This window comes from Anguilla rostrata, chromosome 4 (genome assembly GCF_018555375.3).
Source record: "Anguilla rostrata isolate EN2019 chromosome 4, ASM1855537v3, whole genome shotgun sequence".
Taxonomy (NCBI): domain Eukaryota; kingdom Metazoa; phylum Chordata; class Actinopteri; order Anguilliformes; family Anguillidae; genus Anguilla; species Anguilla rostrata.
In genome coordinates, this window is record NC_057936.1 from 54,979,424 (window position 1) to 54,994,998 (window position 15,575).

Sequence of the window (15,575 nt, forward strand, 5' to 3'; positions counted from 1 at the left end):
TCCTGAGGAACGATGAAGACCCTTTCCTACCCGCGGCTCTGTCTGCAGCGGTGAGCTCACCTGCTCTCTCAAACCGCTGAGCCGCTTCATAAAACAACTCCTCACGGACAACATCTGCATTGTTTTTTTTTTTTTTTTTTAAACTCTCGTGGCTTGATGGCGGCGTTTTAAAAGGATACGCGGTATCGACAGATTCTGCATTGATCCGGCTCAGCGCAGGTGACCGATGGACAGGCTAATGTCTCTGGACTTAGACTGAGCGTGGCAGGCCTCCCCCTCAATGAACATGCACGCATTCGATCTGTATGGTCGCTTACCGAGTCCTGCAGAGCCTGCCTGACACCCCTACTTACACGTCACATCCCCCCCCACCCACCCCCTGAAATTCAACAGCATATACCCCTCGCCCTAGGGCTCATTTTACACCCCTGCCAGTGCTGGAATGAAGATAATCACTGAGGGCATACGCCAAGAGCCAAAATCCGTGGACAATGGCAGCATTTAATTCAGTGAAAAAATCGTGAAAATGATGCCAAACATCCAAATTAAAACGGGACCACTGCCAACAGTCTCTACGCTGCTCTACAAAGGCTAAGAGTGAAATGAAGAGACATGCACTGCATAGCCAAAAGAATGTAAACACCTGACATCCAACATCTCATCCAAAATTATGGGCATTAATATGGAGTTAGTCCACCCTTTGTGGCTATAACAACCTCTTCTGGGAAGGCTTTATACTAGATGTTGGAGCACTGCTGCAGGAATTTGCTTCCATTCAGCCATTTTGCTGTTGGCTTTCCAGTTGATCCCAATGGTTTTGGCTGGGGTTGAATCAGGGCTCTGTGCAGGTCAGTCAAGTTCTTCCACACCAATCTCTACAAAACCATTTCTATATGGACCTCGCTGTGTGCCCGGGGGCACTGTCATGCTGAAACAGGAAAGGGCCTTCCCCAAACTGTTGCCACAAAGTTGGAAGCACAGATTTGTCTAGAATGCCATTGCCTTAAGCTTAGCCTTCACAGGAACTAAGGGGCCTAGCCCAAACCATGAAAAACAGCCCCAGACCAAGGGGTGTCCAGATACTTTTGGTCATATTAGTGTAAAGCATGTGCTGGTGTGTGAGTGTTTGAGTCCACATCCCAAGTCCAGGCCACATCTGTTTGGCCGGTCACCTTGAAGGTCAGTCCTCCTCTGGCCCACGATGCATTGCGGCTCTTGACCCACACAGCAAGCAACAGACCTGTTTAAATATCTCCCTGCAGCACTGGGTTTGCCCTCTGCACAATGTGACAGTACAGGTCTTTGAACAAGAGTTTTTTAACACTGAGTTTGGGAGCACTGATTGGAAGAGGCCTTTCTCTTCGGCACAGAACTGCAGGGAATGATTACAACAAAACAGGCCGCAAACTCACATCGGAACCATTCATTACCAGAGGCAAATCAATTTATGAATAAAATTAGCATATGTTCATGACTCCCACAATACTTATTGTGACAATGAGCTTCAGTGCTGATTGCCAAGAACACTTCAAAGTGTAGGAAAATGTGAAATGCAAAAGGAAAAAAGGTGAAGTTAGAAATGTAGTGCTATATTCCATCGGCGATTATGTGACCACAGCTTTCTTCATTCTCAACAATATATTATCATGGCTTCATAATGAAAAGCGTGGAACAGGGGAAGCTGAAGGAGTAATATAGTGGAGTTATTATTGACTTTGATTAAAATTTTATATATTGATTAAACTTGTCAACAAAGGTCTTTAATTTTTAATTAAGGCATGTATATGAATGTAGAGTGCAAAACTGGTCCTCACACTGCCAGTATATTGTTTCTACCAGTCACTGTTTAAATAATTTAAAATACCCAATTGCATTTTATCAGTGCTCATTGCCGCCAACTCTGCTATTGATTTGGTAGAGAGCAGACAAGCATGTGCTCTCCTCCGAAGTGTCATGTCAGCTGCTGCCTATTAGACCACCACTTTAAAAAACCAGCTCAGACAGACCTGAGTCTGAGGAAGATACTTGTAAGGTACCCAATCGACCAGCGGTGGTCACCGGCCCACAGGGAGAGGGACCGAAACCCTGCCACCCCACGCAATGCCACAATCAGCACTGGCACGGCCAAATCTGGGCCCTGCAGACTGGCGTGCAGGGCGCATCCATGCACTACAACAGTGCCTGAACAGGATGAGCCACCGAGCAACCTCGACCACTCAGGCACTGCTGCAGCCCAGCCAAATCAGAGCACTTCAGAGGCCCAGTGGAAATGGTATGATGAGCCTCTCTTCGGGTAATTTGGGTAACTTCACCTCTACATTAAACAGAGAGACCTGACGCAACTTCAGACAGCATAGCAAATGAAGAAGGGTCCATTAGCCAGGGTCCACAGGGCACTGAACCCCTCAGAGGAAAAGAAGATCAAAGGCAGAACATGCCAATTTCCCAACAAACTGTGGATCTGCTAAATGCCTATCTGTGTGTAGAATGACGTCTGTCCGTAGTTTGTCTGTATTAAACTATCACTACAGTAAATCGCAAGTGCATATGTCAATTAAGACATTTAAAATACAGCCTGAAGCAAAGCAGTTTCCCAGTAAATGCTTCAGTTTGGGGTTAAAGAGCTAACATTTGGAAATGAACGAATTAGCAACGTTCAAATATATAAATAATGAAATGTCTCAGCCAGCTTAGCCCTGGACTTTGAATTTATCGAGTTGGACAAAAATCAATTTTAGCAGACAGCACCAACAATCTATTTCAGAGATAGCAGCAACCTCAAAGCCACAACCATGAAGGAACAAATTCTGAAATGGCTATTTTGCCTTTGTACTCTTCCATTTTTGTGATTAAAGCTGGGTGTCAGTATAATTACACTTCAGCTGAGAATGGTGTGCTTAGAATTGTAACGACAAGTCTCTTTATCCCGGCTTCTCTCCATCTCCTGTGTGTTCCAGATTAAATGTTTTCTCCACCTCTGTCCGCAGTCCGCAGTCATAAAGAAAAGGCTAGTTGATTCCTTGCTCTGCTCTTGTGCTTTCCATCCCCATAATGATAAAGTGCTGACATGCACACAGAGCTCACTCTCTGACAATGGACAGGCTTTGCATCCAAGGTCAACCCTGCGGTCTTTCTGCACATCCAACACACACTCAACGGTGCACACACTCCAACTCTCTCTCTATCTCTCTCTCGATCAACAACATACACAAACGCACACATGCACTAACACACACACACACACAACATGCACACACGCGCGCAAACACACACACATGGCACAAATGCACACACACACACACACACACGTATACATGCACACACACACACACACACACGTATGCACACACACACACATGCACGCACCCATACACAAGAAAAGATAGGACGGATACAGTTTCACACCACCAGGAAACATCTAAATGGACACAGATATTATCGATAAACTGTACTTTTTTTTTTCAAGGTAACAGCAAAATAAATGACTCTCACTGACTGCCCTATTTCTGAAATGATTAAACAAATTAATTTAAAAGGCCTAACATTTCAACTAAAATCTTGTTACCTTCCATGTCAGGAAAAGAGGTTTCATATTCAAAGCCATGGCTCACATATCTGTGCAGTCATAATAATCCATCATCCTCACTGCCCTCTTCATATCATACCTGGGCCTCAAAGCCAAACAAGCGATCACCTCTCATTAAAAACAGAACTCGATTCTAATAACAAATATTTCCCTGTGGATATACTACTGTGCACATTTACATTTACATTCCTCCAGTGAAATATATAAAAATGTACAGTTCGGTGGATAAAACAAGGATGCACATAAAAAGCATGAAGCAGGCTGTATCATTAATGATAAATTATGAATTGCCCTAATAGGAGACTGCAAGGTGCAAAATTAGACAGAACAGTGCTGCTCCAGCTTTTTAAAGGCATACTATGCAGGATTTTTAGCCTTGCTACAGTTCTGTTTACGATGAAAGAATACTCCTCTGCCATCCTCAACCTTGCTCACTCGCCTCCATTTTAGATTTCATATCTGTTTTTATATCGCTTTTACTTTTATATCTCCTTTTTTATAGCTATCGTCATTGAGAGACAGCAATTCCAAAGTTGACACTGGTTATTGAACGAGCCCTGTCGCTTCGCTTTGCTGTACTTATGCTTCTTCACCTCCACCACTACAGAAGCTACCAAAGAAATAAACGATTCACTGAAACATTCCAAACACATTTTAGAAGAAGAAAAGCAGGCAGAGGAGCATGGATGCAGAAATGAGCGCAACGACAAACTGCCAGTGCATAATACATATGCCTGAACATGGTTATTTCATATTTTTAAGGTAAATTACTAAATAGTATGCCTCTAATGTGACTTTAAGAAGCAGTGTTCATGGGGCACTGAATGAAAGTTGGTGATCCCAGTCAGTGTTGCAGCCGAGTTGCAGGTTAGCAGGAAGCAAACGCAGGGCTGGCCTCAGCTAACCAGGTCACAGGGCCTATCACAGCATGCTTATCTGGCCAATCAGAGACTTCACCACCTCAACATCACTGCAACATCCTGTGCCCTCAGGCCAGGAAGCTAGCTCCCTTATAAAATCTTCTCTGAAACATTCACAAAGACTTCACTGCACTTCATTTAAAAAAGAGTAGCAGCTTGGAAAACCTGTTTAAGAAATGCATATTGTATCTCACTGCTTTCTCGCACCAACAATAGAATGTGTCCGTTAAATCAGTTCTAAACTAGGACAAAAGAAATACATTATCTATTACACTGTTCTTCACCTGCATCACTGTTCTAATTCACCTGTTACACTGTTCTCCTCCAACTGTTACACTGCTACACTGCTCTCCTCCAACTGTTACACTGCTACACTGTTCTCTTCCACCTGTTACACTGTTACACTGCACTCGTTCACCTGTTACACTGCTACACAATTCTCCACTTGTTAGACTGGTACACTGTTCCCCTCCACCTGCTACACTGTACTAATTCACCTGTTACACTGCTACACTGTACTAATTCACCTGTTACACTGCTACACTGTTCTCCTCCACCTGTTACACTGCTACACAATTCTCCACTTGTTAGACTGCTACACTGTTCCCCTCCACCTGTTACACTGCTACACTGTTCCCCTCCACCTGCTACACTCTTCCAATTCACCTGTTACACTGCTACACAATTCTCCACTTGTTAGACTGCTACACCGATCCCCTCCACCTGTTACACTTCTACAGTTATTCTCCAACTGTTACACTGCTCTTCTCTACCTGTTACACTGCTACACTGTTATAATTCACCTGTTACACTGCTACACTGTTATAATTCACCTGTTACACTGCTACACTGTTATAATTCACCTGTTACACTGCTACACTGTTATAATTCACCTGTTACACTGCTACACTGTTATAATTCACCTGTTACACTGCTACACTGTTATAATTCACCTGTTACACTGATACACTGTTATAATTCACCTGTTACACTGCTACACTGTTATAATTCACCTGTTACACTGCTACACTGTTATAATTCACCTGTTACACTGCTACACTTATAATTCACCTGTTACACTGCTACACTGTTATAATTCACCTGTTACACTGCTACACTGTTATAATTCACCTGTTACACTGATACACTGTTATAATTCACATGTTACACTGATACACTGTTCTCTCCCACCTGTTACTGAGCGACACTGCTCTCCACTCCAACAAATCTGTTATTGCTGCCCTGCTCTACCACACAATTCCAGCTGTTTTCTTTTGCGTTCACATTTCACTTTTTTCATGCACTCATTTCAGGCGGGATTCAGAGCGGACTCCCAGCCCGGCTCCCCGCGGCTCTCTTCGCTCGCTTACCTCTGTGAGTGTGGTAGAGGGCCGAGAACGTGACCACGAAGAAGGTGGTGGAGTATTTGCCGGCGTTGACCAGGTGAGGGAAGGCGCGCTTGGTGTCGCGGTAACGGCGCAGGCACTGCACGAAGCGGAACCAGGCGGGCAGACACTGGATGATGGCGCGGACGCCGTACGAGTAGCTGTGGCACATCACGTCACCTGGCGAGAGACGGGGAGCACACCCTAAACAACGAGCTCCGTTTACCCACGGGACACCACCACCGGCTCAAAACACCGCACAGGCCTGTTTATATCACACCAAACGGCTTTGAGAGAAAAAAAAAACATTTTCTAAACTCTATAGTGGTTCACTTGACCGGGAGTTCATTTCCTAAACTGTGTGCCTTTATGAGTCTCTTGGCAGACACAACCGGTGAGTAAATCAAACAGCCTCCACATTTCACATGACAGCGAACATAAAATTCCAGGAGTTCTGGACTTTGACACATGAAGGAGACACTTCCAAATTATCCACAGTACTATTATTTTTAGCTCTTCGCCTGAACTGCAGGAAAACAGAAATAGAGATGAGTCTGGCGGCCACTAAAAAGCGCACAGCAAGCAGTGGTCAGAGCCGCACGGCCCAAGGCTCTGAGAAACGCACACGCGTTGTTCTTTCCCCTCCTCTATTTCCTGCCGCTCTTTCCGAGCAGACAGCTAATCAGCACGAGGGTCGCAGACCCAAACATTTCCACTTAATTACCTCGCCGCTGATTGCTGCGCCGCGGCAGAGCGGAGGAGATTGCAGGGGCGAGCCTTTAATGGCTAATTTCCCTGACACGCACAGCTAAAGCTGGGGAACTCCTCCGCGTTAAAGAGTGATTATGTTCCCATAATTTCTGCTGTCTGGACCGTTTCTTTACCGACCCAACTGTAATTCATTTAGAATAATGCTTTGGTCAGCAACACTGGGAGAGATGTAAGGCTTCCTTTAGAAGTGCAAGGGATTGTACAACAGTACAGAACTCCCATCTATCGTATAAGACCATATGTTATGTTTCTGTGTTGTGATGTGGCCCTACGCAGAGCCTGTGTGTTGTGATGTGACCATACGCAGTCTGTGTTGTGATGTGACCATACGCAGTCTGTGTGTTGTGATGTGACCATACGCAGTCTGTGTGTTGTGATGTGACCATACGCAGTCTGTGTGTTGTGATGTGGTCATACACAGAGCATGTGTGTTGTGATGTGACCATACGCAGTCTGTGTGTTGTGATGTGGCCACACACAGAGACTGTGTGTTGTGATGTGGCCCTACACAGAGCTTGTGTGTTGTGATGTGGCCCTACACAGAGTCTGTGTGTTGTGATGTGGCCATACAGAGACTGTGTGTTGTGATGTGGTCACACGCAGTGCGCAGTGATGAGGCTATACACAGAGCTTGTGTGTTGTGATGTGGCCCTACACAGAGCTTGTGTGTTGTGATGTGGCCATACAGAGACTGTGTGTTGTGATGTGGCCATACACAGTCTGTGTGTTGTGATGTGGTTGCACGCAGTGCGTAGTGATGAGGCTATACGCAGAGCTTGTGTGTTGTGATGGTGCTCACCCTGGTGGTGGGGCAGCAGTCCGTTCTTTGTGTTCCAGTTGAGCTCAAAGCTGTAGTAGCAGACCAGGTACTCCAGGTCCATCAGCACAAACACCAGGGAGTTGAGCTGGTCTGCCAGCCAGAAGTCTGCGAACTCCACCCGGTGGAAAGGAGCTGTGAACACACGGAACTGAGAGGGGAGGGGAGGGGCAGAGAGAGGGGAGCACCAGGTCAGACATGCCGTATCCAAGGAACTACAGAATTAGCAATATACAATTAATACACCCCCACATTTTTATGCCAACAAGTGAACTTCATGCAGTATTTTATTGAAACATAATTCTAGGTGCAGAGAATTCCCAGGTAGAATGTATGAGAAGTCATCTCCTCTATTCCACATCCAGAACACTTCGCTTATCCCGTTTTTTCCCCTCCTTTATCTTGGTTTTAACATTCTCGTATTACTGACTTAACAATGGTAACAAATTACAGAGTCATAATTCCCACTAGCCATGCACACAGTACACACTACATTACAGCACACAAGGCTGTCCCGAGGCAATACAGTCATCTGTTAGACAGCACTTTTCTGACACTAATTTGCAATGCATCACTGCGGCGTGACAAAGCAGGGATAGCGCTTTCTAAATGAAGCGGAACATGTGCAGCAGTTAAGCCCTGCAGCGCTCCCATTTTCATAAATGAACTGATGAATGAACCCATTAAAATCCTAATGGGCTGCAAACTGGAGAGCGGCACTGGGGCTGCTCTCATTGATGAGGCCCATGGACACAGCTGGGGCTGCTCTCATTGATGAGGACCATGGACACAGCTGGGGCTGCTCTCATTGATGAGGACCATGGACACAGCTGGGGCTGCTCTCATTGATGAGGACCATGGACACAGCTGGGGCTGCTCTCATTGATGAGGACCATGGACACAGCTGGGGCTGCTCTCATTGATGAGGGTACATGGATACAGCTGGGGCTGCTCTCATTGATGAGGACCATGGACACAGCTGGGGCTGTCTCATTGATGAGGACCATGGACACAGCTGGGGCTGCTCTCATTGATGAGGACCACAGCTGGGGCTGCTCTCATTGATGAGGACCATGGACACAGCTGGGGCTGCTCTCATTGATGAGGACCATGGACACAGCTGGGGCTGCTCTCATTGATGAGGACCATGGACACAGCTGGGGCTGCTTCATTGATGAGGACCATGGACACAGCTGGGGCTGCTCTCATTGATGAGGACCATGGACACAGCTGGGCTGCTCTCATTGATGAGGACCATGGACACAGCTGGGGCTGCTCTCATTGATGAGGACCATGGACACAGCTGGGGCTGCTCTCATTGATGAGGACCATGGACACAGCTGGGGCTGCTCATCAGCTGGTGCTCATTGATGAGGACCATGGACACAGCTGGGGCTGCTCTCATTGATGAGGACCATGGACACAGCTGGGGCTGCTCTCATTGATGAGGACCATGGACACAGCTGGGGCTGCTTTCATTGATGAGGACCATGGACACAGCTGGGGCTGCTCTCATTGATGAGGACCATGGACACAGCTGGGGCTGCTCTCATTGATGAGGACCATGGACACAGCTGGGGCTGCTCTCATTGATGAGGACCATGGACACAGCTGGGGCTGCTCTCATCGATGAGGACCATGGACACAGCTGGGGCTGCTCTCATTGATGAGGACCATGGACACAGCTGGGGCTGCTCTCATTGATGAGGACCATGGACACAGCTGGGGCTGCTCTCATCGATGAGGACCATGGACACAGCTGGGGCTGCTCTCATTGACGAGGACTATGGACACAGCTGTGGTTGCTCTTATGGGGTGGGGACTAGAGACAAGGTTTGGGCTGGCTCTCCAGTACAATGTGTACAATTACACCTAATATGGCCATCTGTAATTCAGGTGTCAAACCTATTACTGATGACCCAGGAGCATCTTTAAAGACTGAACTCAGCAGCTACCACCTTATAATAGATTTGTTGGTAAATAAATCAGTAGAACTCCATGTGCACACAGTAAGAAGTTGACCTTGTTAAAGAAATTTTTTGCCAACGGCAATGTGCAGGATTAGCACGCTTAAATCCATTTGACACACATAGGACACCCCCTCATCTGGGGTTGGCCAACACAGACATAAGGCACAGATACTGTACTGCTTCCAGCTAGCCTCAGGTAAGGCTGACCAACAGCTAGAGACCAAGTGCAAACATGCATACTCATGAGCCCAACGGACGGGGTCTCCATGACGATGACGTGCACGCGCGTGGACGTGATGGAACATCGCGGCCCACACGCCGCGCAGCCTGCAGGGCACAGCTGACATTTCACAGGCGCGGCCGTCTGTGCACACGCGTGTCGGCCTCGCCGCCGCCGACCAGCGCCGCAAATGCCACGGCCCATCGATTCAGCGCTGTACATACGAATACTCATTACTCTGCATATCAATCACATCTCCCCCATGCCTCTGCCTCTAGCCCAGCCAACACACCCAGTGCTGCTTTCCTCCAAAGATTCAATCCTGGAAAACTGAGAAGTACATGTACCCCCCCCCCACTACCCAGAGCCCCAGTCAGCAGGGAGGGGTGAGGCGAGGGGGGGGGCAGAGCTGGCAGTTATCGCTGTAATGATTGCGCGGTCACACGCTTGGCGGCCGCAGCGGCAGGAAGGGCGCAGTGTTCCATTACGCTCTGCCGCGTGTACGGTGCGAAAGCGCGTCAGCGACGCTCGGACGCGGATCCGATATCGGACGAAGGGAAACAGCCGCGTAAAGACGGAGGAGCTGCATCTGAGCAGGGCCAACGCGGACCCCGTGCGCACGCACAGATCAGGCGTTCTGGGACGAGCCTCGATTTGCGCGTAATGTAAGAAGCGGTTATTGACCGTCAGAGCTCCAGGTGTTACGCACCATCGCTCTGAATCACGACGGTAAACCGTAATGACTCGATAACTGCAGCAAATAATGAAATTAAATACGCAGTCGCGAAGCGGTTTGCTGGGAAACGCTTTCTAACGCATCCTAAGCAAATAAAAGGAGCTAACCTTGTTTTGCTCCTCAGACACACACACACACACGCATGCTGCCAGGGGAAGATGATAGCCAATATAACCGTTACCGTGAACGGTTTTTTATGAGCGTGTGGTCACATGATCCACTGACATGATCCTGCACCCTCTGGATGTGTGATAACATGAATCCAGTGTAACTCCGGGTGACTGGTCCCATCTATCTTACATACACTTAAATACTCAATACGCTGCACTTCAGAGATGCTGATGGATGTTCACTCTTCTTACTGAAATGAAATCTTGCTAGTGGCAGCTCGTGAGCTGGATTCGGTGGGAGGGGGCTGGGGCATAAATATAACAATCCTGCTCAAAGCATGCCAATTATCTATGTGATCCATTGGCAGGTGATTTTAAAGTTCTCTCATAATGTCTCAAATACTGTTCTCTTTGTTACATTATATTAAAAACTGCAAGCGATCAGATACATTTACAGAAAATCTATTTAACCATTACAACGAATGCACTCCATGTAAAAAGACAAATCGTTCTTTTAACTATCGCACTAGCTTTCAGTAAAACCTGCAAAACTAATGAACAAACTTCAGAAAGTCAGTGCTACTAACTGAAACTGCAGAATTTGCACAGATCAGACAAGCAGATCTTTATGTCATTGATATACCCAAAGAGGGGGAGTGGAGAACAAAAAATATGGCCATCCACAGATTCAAATAAAATATGGATGCAGGCAAATGCCTAAGCAGCTTAACTGGAAAAAACAGCTACACGTACATACTGTATTTGAATTGATTATCCGGCTTATTATTCTCTTCACAGTGTATCAATGAAAATCGACGGTCGAGAGCAATGATCCATTTAAAAGGTGAAACCCCCCCCCATTTCAATCTCACCGGCCGCCACTGCTCCTGTGACACACGCACGACATGCTTTCACAGCTGAGATCGATCTGTGGTGAACTGGTCCATCGGCCCAGTTTGAAATGAAAAGCGTATCGACGTCCCCGGCTCGCTGCATTCTCCCACCATCTCAATGCGTTTCCAGCCCACTGGTCTGGAATAAGACCAGGAGCTACGCAGGCTGCACTCTCAGTCCGTGGCTGGGGCTGGCCCAGCTAGCTGAAGGGTTTCGTAGAGCCTCAATGGAGGTGAGCTTGGCACCGATATAATAACAAGCAGCACATTTTAAAAATGCTTTCCCCCCTTGTTCTCTCACTAATTTGGTACGGCCCACTATGCTTACACTACAATGCTCAGTGCATTCTTCTCTGAAGCACACGTTTCTGAACACGCCACTGCTCACACAGACATGAGGAGGGCACTTTACGCACAGCTCAACAGACAGACCCGCGGGCCTCCGATCGACCAGCGGGGGTCGCTAGAGCACGACGAGACGCTGTCATCCCAGCCGACTGCAACCCTCCCGTCCCCTGGCGATGCTACAGCCTCCCGCGCGTCCCTCTGCGAAGCTGCCAGCCATAGCTGGCACAATGCGGAACCGCGGGGCCCCTCCATGCATTGGAACAGCGCCTTAACAAGAGCAGCCACCCAGCAGCCCCCTCACAGCTAATTTTTACATTTACAAATTAGAGCCAAACTAGTCTAACACAGCACACTCCAGACAAGAACCCACAGGAAAAAAACATGTAAAAACAGCCAGCTATTTGTGTTCCTGCCGCCTTTCCACATATCACCCACACCCACCACCTGATCGAGAGCCTGTTTTGTAGAAATATCATATGAAAACAAGATACCAGAAAAGGGGGTCATGAACTGGATTAGCCTTCAACCAATATGTTCCCATGATTGTACTGTTGAGGATACACAGTGATACATTCAAAATACATTAGCAACACGTTCAGTGGTCTTACTAACATTCAATTTCACTGATATTATGCACTGTCACTAAAGTTCAGCTGTGTTAATGTTCATCGTACCGCTATTTCTGTTCAACACTGCCGGTGACACTCAGAACGGTAGCTGAAATGTCAGTGACTGGCGTTCAGTACTGTTAGTGATATTCTGCACTCAACATTATTTAGACAGACACATTAGCCCTGACCTTTCCACCGATGCTATTAGTTTCATAGGCTAGTGGGACGAATTCCTCCCTTTTATGGCCATATTGGATGCGAGAATAACACTCCGGAGTTCTATTTATTTTATTTATAGAGCGCCTTTCACGTCACAGAGTAGACCAAAGCACACAAAGAGCACGGGGTGGACACAGAGGACACGCTGAGAATGCAGCAGTGGGGTGTTCAGCGTGGCTCACAGAACACCGTGCTCAGGGGCGATCACAGAACACCGTGCTCAGGGGGCAATCACAGAACACCGTGCTCAGGGGCGCTCACAGAACACCGTGCTCAGGGGCGCTCACAGAACACCGTGCTCAGGGTCGATCACAGAACACCGCGCTCAGCGGCGATCACAGAACACCGCGCTCAGGGGCGATCACAGAACACCGTGCTCAGCGGCGATCACAGAACACCGCGCTCAGGGTCGATCACAGAACACCGTGCTCAGTGCCGCTCACAGAACACCGTGCTCAGTGCCGCTCACAGAACACCGTGCTCAGGGGCGATCACAGAACACCGTGCTCAGCGGCGATCACAGAACACCGCGCTCAGCGTCGATCACAGAACACCGTGCTCAGTGGCGATCACAGAACACCGTGCTCAGCGGCGATCACAGAACACCGTGCTCAGGGTCGATCACAGAACACCGTGCTCAGTGCCGCTCACAGAACACCGCGCTCAGGGTCGATCACAGAACACCGTGCTCAGGGGCGATCACAGAACACCGTGCTCAGGGGCGCTCACAGAACACCGTGCTCAGTGCCGCTCACAGAACACCGTGCTCAGTGCCGCTCACAGAACACCGTGCTCAGCGGCGATCACAGAACACCGTGCTCAGCGTCGCTCACAGAACACCGTGCTCAGTGCAGCCCGTCTCGCGGGAGAAGGGGGGGGCGGGGTTCTCACCAGTAGCTTGAGCAGCCAGAAGCGGGACTTGTAGTAGCCGGTCTTGAAGGGGTTGATGAGGAAGAGGAGCATGAAGCCGTAGAGTATGAGCGGGTTGACCTGCATGGGGATGAAGGTGTAGTCCGAGTACAGGCAGGACAGGATGCTGATGCACCACAGGACCCCCAGGAACCCAGCGATCTACAGGACCAAGAGAAAAACCCAGACAGTTTAGCGAGAGTTCTATTCTGCAGCCTGACGTGCAGACGGCTTGGCTGTGGTACGGCCTCCCTTCTCACCCCTCTTTATGAACACGCTCTTATTTTCCATCCCGTCTCTTCGATGCGTGAAGCTGTCCGCCATCTTTCCCAACATCCCCGATCCTTTTAAGCGCTCTCCCCGACCTCCTCCTGTCTCTGTCCTCCACTCATGCGGTTTCTACAAACACCCCTTGTCCTCGCCCTCTTCAGACCATCCCTGGTCAACATCATTAGGATGCTCTTCCTCGGTGCCAATTAGACCTGCTCCACTCGCCTACTAACTCTCCGGACTGCGTACTCAGATCACGTTTATGTTTTCCACAAATTTTTAGAGGATAAATGTAAGGTTCTGAAGGATTATTGTTTGAAGGAATATGTGAGGGTAAATGGGCTACTTTGGAGAAGGAATTGCAGGGATAAAATTATACCCACTACTTCAAAGTATTTTGAGTGTGCTTTTATATACAGTCGTGGATACTCTGAGCACAGAATATCAGTTACCTGTGCCTTTAAGTGAGCTAAATGTACAAGCCAGCGAGCTAGCCAGTATCAATATCAGAAATGGCATTACAAGAATTCATAGTAAATCGCATCAAGATAGCGAGTTAGCAAGTAAGACAGACCCTGTCCTATATTGGTTTCAAAAAGTTAATGTTTCAAGAACAGCAGGCCAGCCACTTTCCAAGACTTTCCGTGGTCAGTATTTCCCATTTCTTCCTTCCGGCCACTCTAGTGTGTGCTCTCTATGGTCCACTCCACAGCTTCCTCCCAGCTGTAAACTCTGAAGCCGCTCCCCTTCCCTACTCACCTCGAACAGATGCTGGTGGGACAGGTTGCTGCGGGGATTCAGCTCGAAGATGAGGACGTGGTTGACCCCAGCCTGCCGCCACCCGTAGGTGTTGATGCCCAGCAGGAAGAGGAACTCGATGAGCAGGAAGCCGCCGCGGTAGACGCGCACCAGCGGCCACACGTTGTTGCGGTATTCAGGGTCGCCGAGCTGCGTCAACACCGCACCTGCAGGAGTGTGCAGGGATTTTACTATGATTCCATTTACTGTCACAACCCGTCACGTCAAAGCTGACATGATGTCAAGATTGAACAACAATAACACATTAAAACACATGTGTGTGTTATAACTGGAATCCATATATGGAAGCAGAAGCTTTGTTTGCATGCACATTAAGGCCCTGTCTCCAGAGCATGTGCACTGGCCTTACTGAGCACGTGCCATTTGCCCGTGTGAGCAGACGGAGCAGACCTACCTCTGAGGATGAAGGAGACGGCCAGGACCATGAAGACTCCGCAGAACAGCCCCACGCGGAAGGTGGTCCAGGCTGGCGCCGGCTGGAGGCCCGATGATCAAAGAGCAGACATGAGCAGACGATACCGCTAGCGCGCGACCCGCGGCGCCGCTTAGCGCAAGACGAGGCTGCAGCCTGTCAGTAATCACACACTGCTCCCTCTCACAGACACGCCACTGCTCCCTCTCACAGACACGCCACTGCTCCCTCTCACAGACACGCCACTGCTCCCTCTCACAGACACGCCACTGCTCCCTCTCACAGACACGCCACTGCTCCCTCTCACAGACACGCGCACTGCTCCCTCTCACAGACACGCCACTGCTCCCTCTCACAGACACGCCACTGCTCCCTCTCACAGACACGCCACTGCTCCCTCTCACAACACGCCACTGCTCCCTCTCACAGACACACTGACCACTGTGTCCCTCTCACAGACACGGCACTGCTCCCTCTCAAGACACGCCACTGCTCCCTCTCATAGACACGCCACTGCTCCCTCTCACAGACACGCCACTGCTCCCTCTCACAGACACGCCACTGCTCCCTCTCAAGACA

General features: G+C 48.7%; 1 protein-coding gene across 1 annotated transcript in view; it reads right to left on the minus strand.

The window, feature by feature from the left end:
* Positions 1 to 15,575, minus strand: part of xpr1a (xenotropic and polytropic retrovirus receptor 1a) — a 97,978-nt gene that overhangs the window by 16,233 nt on the left and 66,170 nt on the right. Inside the window, exons 7-11 of the mRNA XM_064333281.1 lie at positions 14,979 to 15,060; positions 14,525 to 14,730; positions 13,478 to 13,657; positions 7,462 to 7,630; positions 5,877 to 6,071 (exon numbers count right to left, since the gene is read on the minus strand). Of these exons, the coding sequence (XP_064189351.1) occupies positions 5,877 to 6,071; positions 7,462 to 7,630; positions 13,478 to 13,657; positions 14,525 to 14,730; positions 14,979 to 15,060 (832 nt within the window). The remainder of the gene's footprint in view (positions 1 to 5,876; positions 6,072 to 7,461; positions 7,631 to 13,477; positions 13,658 to 14,524; positions 14,731 to 14,978; positions 15,061 to 15,575) is intronic.